Source organism: Gambusia affinis, linkage group LG08 (assembly GCF_019740435.1).
Source record: "Gambusia affinis linkage group LG08, SWU_Gaff_1.0, whole genome shotgun sequence".
NCBI lineage: Eukaryota > Metazoa > Chordata > Actinopteri > Cyprinodontiformes > Poeciliidae > Gambusia > Gambusia affinis.
The window spans coordinates 5050217-5057748 of NC_057875.1; the positions used below are offsets into that span (position 1 = coordinate 5050217).

The 7532-nt window shown below is 40.4% G+C and overlaps 2 protein-coding genes across 2 annotated transcripts; both read left to right on the top strand.

The window, feature by feature from the left end:
* Window positions 1-113: 113 nt before the first annotated feature.
* Window positions 114-4410, top strand: snx20 (sorting nexin 20). Its single transcript, XM_044125986.1, has 3 exons — window positions 114-450; window positions 1933-2075; window positions 2876-4410. The coding sequence occupies exons 1-3, from the start codon at window positions 441-443 to the stop codon at window positions 3545-3547; spliced, it is 825 nt and encodes a 274-aa protein (XP_043981921.1). The 5' UTR covers window positions 114-440; the 3' UTR covers window positions 3548-4410.
* Window positions 4411-4497: 87 nt separating this feature from the next.
* On the top strand, window positions 4498-6631 carry mphosph6 (M-phase phosphoprotein 6). The gene is made up of 5 exons (XM_044125989.1): window positions 4498-4703; window positions 4940-5052; window positions 5531-5621; window positions 5702-5802; window positions 6439-6631. Exons 1-5 carry the CDS (start codon window positions 4656-4658, stop codon window positions 6572-6574), a joined length of 489 nt encoding a protein of 162 aa, XP_043981924.1. The 5' UTR covers window positions 4498-4655; the 3' UTR covers window positions 6575-6631.
* The last annotated feature ends 901 nt before the right edge of the window (window positions 6632-7532 follow it).

Here is a 7532-nt window from a genome sequence, read left to right on the forward strand (position 1 = left end):
GCCGCCAGTGAAATTTAACTTAAATTGTCCAACAGCGTGTTTCTTTGTCACTGAGCCTGATTTCAGTTTACCCACAGAACCAAGACTATATCAAATCCTTCTTTCTCACCGAGGCTAACTCCTCCCGGCTGCCGTGTCGGCTGCTCTAAAACAAGCGCTCCTCTGTCAGTTTTCTGCTGGACGTTGTTTCACTTCCTTCAGTTCCTGTTTTATCAGCAGAACTTCCTCATTTTAGCACAACTATGTTCTGAGTTCTTCACTTCAGCAGGAGCTTCACAGCCTCCGACAGACCCGTTCAGTCCCAGAACCAGTTTAATGAGAGAACCAGTACAGCTGATCCAGTTGGTCCAGTAACGAGAGTGGCATGAACCTGGACGTCTCCCAGCAGCAGATCTGACCTCTGGGTTTTTCCAGCGAAGGGCTCTGAAGATCTGGACCAGATGGCTGCAGGTACTGTTGTTTTTATCAAGTGGTGAGTTTTCTGTTAAAGGGACAGTTCAGCTTTATTTCTGATGAATCAAAGCTCTGTAAGAAGATTTGAGATTGGGTTAATCAGAACATGAAACGAGACCGGGTTCATTAATCGGTCTCCATCATGGTGACCTCTAACTATCTTTAAAATCAGAACTTTACCTTGAAACAGATTATTTTGCCTCAAAAATGCAAAACTGCATGAAGTTCTGCAACATAGCTGCAGATTTGTGTTTATTTAGAAAAAAGTCTGCAGATTATATTACACTGTTGAAGCAACAGATTAGATCAAAGTTATGAAAATCCTCCACAGTTTCAGCAGAGAATAAACACTCTTTTTAATGAGTGGAAAGGAAAAGGTTAAAAGAGAAGCAGAAGAGTTTCAGAGCATTTCCCCCCTAAAGGAGCAATGAGGAAGGTGTTCAAACTGACATGAAGATGCTGCAATCGTTCAGTCAGCGTTTCACAGGATGTACTCTGGACTCTACAAAGAGCTTACAGTGGCAGTAACCCAGGGCGCCAAGTATTTTCAGGTGTGGGGGGAGGGGAGAATATTTAGGGTGATTTGTACTGAATGCATGTTTTACAGCATAAATACAGCATGTATATTATATAAAGCTCATCAATTTATATGTGTTGTGGAATAATATTACTACATTTCTATTTAATCTACACAATACTGGAATATTTAAAAAATATAAAATTATAGTATATAGTTTTGGGACTAACATGGAGCAATCTCTTATTGGACATTTTAAACCACCTGTTGATTTACCTGCCTATTAATTTACTGTAATTTTGTATGAATAGAGGTTTTTTTTTTAGATGGGACACCAAAGCTGTCTGAAGCCCAGGGACCCTTATACTTCTAAATCCGGCTCTGCAAAGGCCCAACATAGGATATACATTAAGGCAAATGCTAAAATAAATCTGTAGCCAGTGTATAGATTATAAAATAGGGGTTATAGGTAATTAATCACCCATGGATATATACATATACTATGCCAATAAAATGTATTCACCTCCTCCAACATTTTACTGTTTTTGTTGCTTTTTCAAATCAGTCATGTAAAAAAATAAAATCACAATCAGATGTCAGAGTAGAAACTCATTTCTACAAGCTCTATTAGCTGGACCTCCGTTAACTTAGGTCAGTCACTTTAGTGTCTCATTTTATGCTGGATATTTTAGTTTTCATTATTTTGAAGAAATCTGTTTTTACTTAGTGTTTTTTTTTTAATTATGTTGATGAGGACTGAATGTAAAAGCAATAAAAGTCAGTGTTTAAATCCTAAAGCTTGTCTTCTGACTGGTTTTGTCATATTGTTGGTTTGGATCCTGGCAAGGCCGCTCTGTAAGTCAGAAAGGAAATCATTTCAGAGTCAGTTCAGTGGGTTTTTATCCATTCTAACAGTTTTCCTCCGACTGATTCAGGTCTGTGTTTGATTCTGGGTGTCTTAGGCGAGAGGCTCGGTTGTTCCAGCTTAACCACTAAGGAGCTCCAACAGAACTTGAAGCTGGCGAAGCAAAACGAGCGACCGGTCCGGCTGCTATTTGAGATCCCATCCAGTCGAGTTGTGGAGCAGCTGCTGAACAAATACGTGGTGAGACAATCAGCAGAAACACGATGCAGACAGTAAACAGAAACACGATGCAGACAGTAAACAGAAACACGATGCAGACAGTAAACAGAAACACGATGCAGACAGTAAACAGAAACACGATGCAGACAGTAAACAGGGGGAGTCGACTGGGTCTGTGAGAAGAAAACAAATTAAAGTCAGAAAGTCAGGTGCAACAGTCAGGAGAGTCAACTGGAAGAGACGGTCACTGTATGAAACACCAGCGGGTTCATATACACATGAACTATTCCTGTTACTCTGACGTTTCACTTTAGAGTGTAAACTACGTGATGTTTATGCGTCAAAATGTCGCAGGTAATTAGTCAATCAAAATGATTTGTTTAGCATATTTCAGCAACAAGACACTTAAACAGCAGAGGATCAGAAACTGCCAATGAGAAGAGAAACGATTTGCACTGAAAGGAGGTAAAGTTTCCCAGAAGCGACATAAAAAACCACTTTGGCTGCATTAACACTGCAGCCTGAAGTGACCCAATCCCGACTTTTCTCTGCCTTAATGTGACTCGTATCTGATCTTTTCACAATAGTCTGAACAACACAGATCCGATCTTTTCCGAACGTGGCCCACTGTACTTACTTATCCGACAAGTATCCGATCTTTTCAAATGTGACCTGAATCTGAACGGTTAGGTCACATTCATCTGACAGAATGTCATTGATACTCGGAATCAACAGGTCAGGCTTTTCAAATATCTGATCGGCCAGAAACCTACAATCGGTGGAACCATCCCCAACTTTGTTCGTGTTGTCTTCCTCTACAGGTGTATCAGATCGTGGTGATGCGCTCCGGCAGCTTTGATTCCTGTTGCGTTTCCATCGAGCGCCGCTACAGTGACTTCCTGAGGCTTCACAACAAACTGCTGGAGGAGTTTGACGAAGAGCTTGAGGATGTTCTTCTGCCCCCGAAGCTCCTGACGGGAAACTTCAACCCAGAGAACATTCTGGAGCGCCGCCTGGCCCTGCAGGACTACCTGGCCAAGCTGTTCGCAACCCGCTGCGTCAGACACTCCGTTCACTTCTCGGAGTTCTTCACCGAGCACGAGCAGAAGCAGGCCCACGTGCTACTGCGAGCGGGCCAATTCAAGGCCGCTCTGGAGCAGCTCCAGACGGTCCTGGAGATCCAGGAAAAGCTGCTGCCGTGGCAAAAGTCCACCCTGACCGTCCCCGCCCTCTCTGCCATCGCTGTGTGTTACCGGGACCTGGACGAGCCGGAGCAGGCCTTCTCAGCCGCTCAGCGAGCTCTTCCTCCTGTGAGGCGCTACGGACTGAAGCCCTATCGAGCGGCGCTGCTGGAGCTGCTGGTGGACCTGGGGTACCAGCTGGGTCGTCCCGTGGCTCAGCTGCAGGATGAGCTGACGACCGTCAGGAACGGCGAGAGAGGAGAGGTGTGCTTCCGGTCGCTGAAGGAAGTGGTGATCCACAAGTTCATCTGAGGAAGAGCAGGAACCCAGACTTACCAGAGACCCTGTGAAGAGAAAGTCTGGGTTTACTGAAAACCTAAATGGCCTCAAAGCATAAAAAAGTTAAGATTGAGAGTGAATTCCCACCAGTCTGTTCAGTCCACTTCAATCAAACTCCAGTTTGTTTGTCTAGAAAGTCTGGTTCATTTGGGGAGGTTTGAATGAGTGAACTCTGCTTCGTCTACAAATTCAAATACATACGTGAATACCAAGTGGACCAGAGACATGCTAAAGAAGTTGCTGTAAACTGTTCCTTCTCCCCCCTCAGTCTGTCACTCTTTTGTTCTGGATGTGTTCCTATTCCAAAGTATTTTGGAAACAGTTTTATAACAATGTTTATTCAAAAATATCAGCAAACATTTGATTGCATTGGGAAAATGTTCTGTTTGGGCTTCAACAAAGGGCCAAAATAAATCCTAAAGATTTATTTATTAACTTATTAATCAACCATGATAAGTTTTGAGGAGAAAGTTTGTTATAACTGTTGAGTTTTACTAATGCATGCTTGCAATCTAATTTTTACCTGATCAAAAGGGAAGAACAACCACATGATTTGTTCCTAACTAAAGAGTCTGGATGATCCATCCATCCATCCATCCATTTTCTGTTCAGCCTTGTCCCTAATGGGGTCCGGAGGGTTTCTGGATGATCCGTTGTCTTAATTTATTTTTACATTAGGTTACTTGGCACGAACGTTATTTTATGTAGGATTTTCTGTCAATTCTGATATTTCTTTTATTGTTATTTATGCTACCCCTCTCTAATTTCACATTCTTGTTTTTTTTTGTACATTGTCACAAATAAAGATGCTTATACAATTAATGAAAGAAAAGAAAGAAATCGAAATTCTTCTCCTCCTCACTAGCAGGGGGCGCCAAACATCAAGATCAACCGGAAGTTGATCAATTAATCCAGGCTGATGACCGTTGAAGCTGCTCGGGTTTCGATTCATCAGACCTAGCGGCGTGTGGCTCAGGTTTGCGATTAGCTGAGTTTCAAAACACCAAAAAGCTCATTTTAGTTAAGTTGGTTTAGTTAATTCGGGTTAGTTAGAATTAGCTTATCTGTTGATCGATAAAAAATGGCCGGGGAGTCGGTGAAATTGTCTAAAAACCTGATGAGGATGAAGGTAAGTGTTAGCATCCGGAGTTAGCATCCGGAGTTAGCATGACTATTTTATATTAGTAAATGAAAATAAACAGCGGTATGTCGAGTTGGACGTAACCGATCCTACATGTTTAAATAAAACTATACAAAACGTTTCCTAATATAGAAATAGACTTTCTTTTTATGAGGTTTTAGTTATTTATTTAGAGCTTTTTCTCCTGTTGTTTACAGTAACAGATTACTTTCTTTGTTCTGTAGTTTATGCAGAGAGGACTGGACGCTGAAACGAAGAAGCAGCTGGAAGAAGACGAGAAAAGGATAATCAGTGATGAGCACTGGTACCTGGATCTGCCGGAGCTTAACGCAAAAGAGTAAGTATCAAAGTTTCAACCGATCTGAGATCAGTTTCAGAATGTTATTGTTGGATTTATTTTACCTAAATAAATATTGATGACTATATTTAACCAGATAGTTTTAACCAACAGACATCAGACAGTAAACCTGACACGTTTTTATCAGGGAGAAGTGTATGGAATGCCCTTTGTAAAGTTATACAGTAAAAAATTAACAGCAATATTTTTGTTTTATTTTGCCTGTCCTGGAGAAAAAAATATTTCCAAGTCACATTTTCACCATGTCATTCATACATGACATAATGTATGAATGATAATACTAAATATTTAATTTATAATCAAAATATTTAGTTTACAAAGTAAGTATTTAACTTTCAAATTAAATATTTAGTTTGGAAGCCAAGTAATGCTGTCCTCCCTATGACTTTACTCTATTTTTTTTTTAGCTGTAGCTTCAAGTTATTTGTAGAGCCTCACACAGTTTGTTGTGTTTCAGGAACCTGATCATTGAGGAGAAGAGCCTGGTTCCCTGTGAGGATTTGCTCTATGGCCGCCTGTCCTTCAAAGGGTTTAATCCAGAGGTGGAGGTAAGAACCAACAAAACCAGTCTTAGTTTCAAGTGATCCTCTGAGGACAGTCTCTCAATGTTTTATTCAATTTGTTCCAGAAACTGATGGTGCTGCTGAATCCTAAAGATGAAAAGGAGGAAGAGGGGGAGGACGTGAGCCGCATGCAGACAGACGTCACTGATGAAGAAATGGCTCTGAGGTAAAAATGGGAGCTGATTATGAACATTCAGACTAGGAATGATTTATTAGAATAAATTTAGTTCCAATAGATTAGCTAATAACATCCCTTAGACATTCTTTTAGTGTTGTAATTTGGCCACCATCCAACAGAGGGCGCTGCTCGTCATCCTTAAGCGAAGCCGTTGATACAGAATCAAAGATGGCGGTTATATCACTGAATGGGGAAGAGAAAGGTCCAAACAGAGTCCAGTTGGGTTGGAAAATTCACTTTATCTGGTTGTGTTTTGAAATATAAACACTCAGCATATCATAAAAATTTTTGCCCTTTTATCGAAAGATGGTCTGACCACTTCATACAAGCAAAAATTTTTTTAAGATAATGGCTGCGTATCAATTCATTGTTCAATCAACATTAGTTTAACTCTTTAACCGATAACTTTTGCCGCTAACAGGCAGCATAGCTTGAAGTTAGCTACCGTTAAAAGTCTGAAGAAGATATTTAAAACGGAGCATTCGGGTGACGGGTCAGGATCAGGATTTGGCTGAAACATTTGGGGAGAATGAAACCCCTGAAAAAGTTAGCGCTCCTGTCCACCTTCACTCTTTATGTTTGGTGGTCAACGCTGACTCTCAGCTTCCTGTTTCTGTGTTTCAGGTACGAGAGTTTAGTGGGAACCATGAAGAAGAAGTTTGCAAAGAAGCGTGAGCGAGCAGCGATGGACGAGGACGACGTCAACCAGAACGTAGTTGTGAAAAACTCAAAAAAAGCCTTCTTGAAACCCCAGGACTGAAAATATTTTAATCATGAGGAAAAACAGGAACGTCGGAAACTATAAACTGAACGTGCGCTACACCGTTTAGTCGTCTCTGTGAGATGCATTACTGCCGATTGAGCTTTTAAAGGAACAATTCAACTTTTCCACTCGTTCCACCGGAAGATCCACCGGTTCCGCTTTGAGGTACACGCCTCGAAACATTCGGACTCGGATTGTGAAACAGAGGCCGTCAGAAAGTTGCTGGATGAATTCCCACATTATTAAAGCTCTGCAGTGAATGTCCAGAGGAAGTAAGATTAATCTAATTTGTTACAATGTTTTAGAACTACACAAGTTGGATTGAGATTTTTTTGTTTTAAAGAAAGTTTTTTTTTAAATATCTGTGCTGCTGCAGGTCTTCAATGTAGATTTGTAAAAATGTGACTGAAGCAGACAGGAGTCTTGAAATAAACAGTCTGAAACCTTCGTGCATCCTCCATAGACAGGATATTTCAGAAATTTAAGAACTCAATTGAGAAGGTGTACTGGCTTTCAAAAAAAAAAAAAAAAATAAATTAAAAAAAGTAAATGTGTGTTTTATTGATGGTTGGGGCTGTAGTGGACCATTGGGTGCCAAGAAGGCCTCAAATCTGAAGAGAAAATCTACAATAGATGAGGTCCAAGTGATGGAATTTCAAAATAAACCAATAAATTCAAGTTGGATGCTACATTGAAATGTAAGCTTGTCTAAGGACAAAGGCATCCAAACTTTTCCAACCACGTCAAAATTAAGTTGGAATTTATAACAACCTGAAAAATTACTTTTGTAAATACAATGTCTAAATTATTGGATTTTTAAAATTTACTTTCACCTGTCCAATATTTCAATAAAACTAGTTGGGAGGCTCTACATCTCTATTTTCAATTTTCATCCAGAGTTAGATGTGGCAGACTGATTACTCACCTTCAGAATGGATCAGACAATAGAAACCAA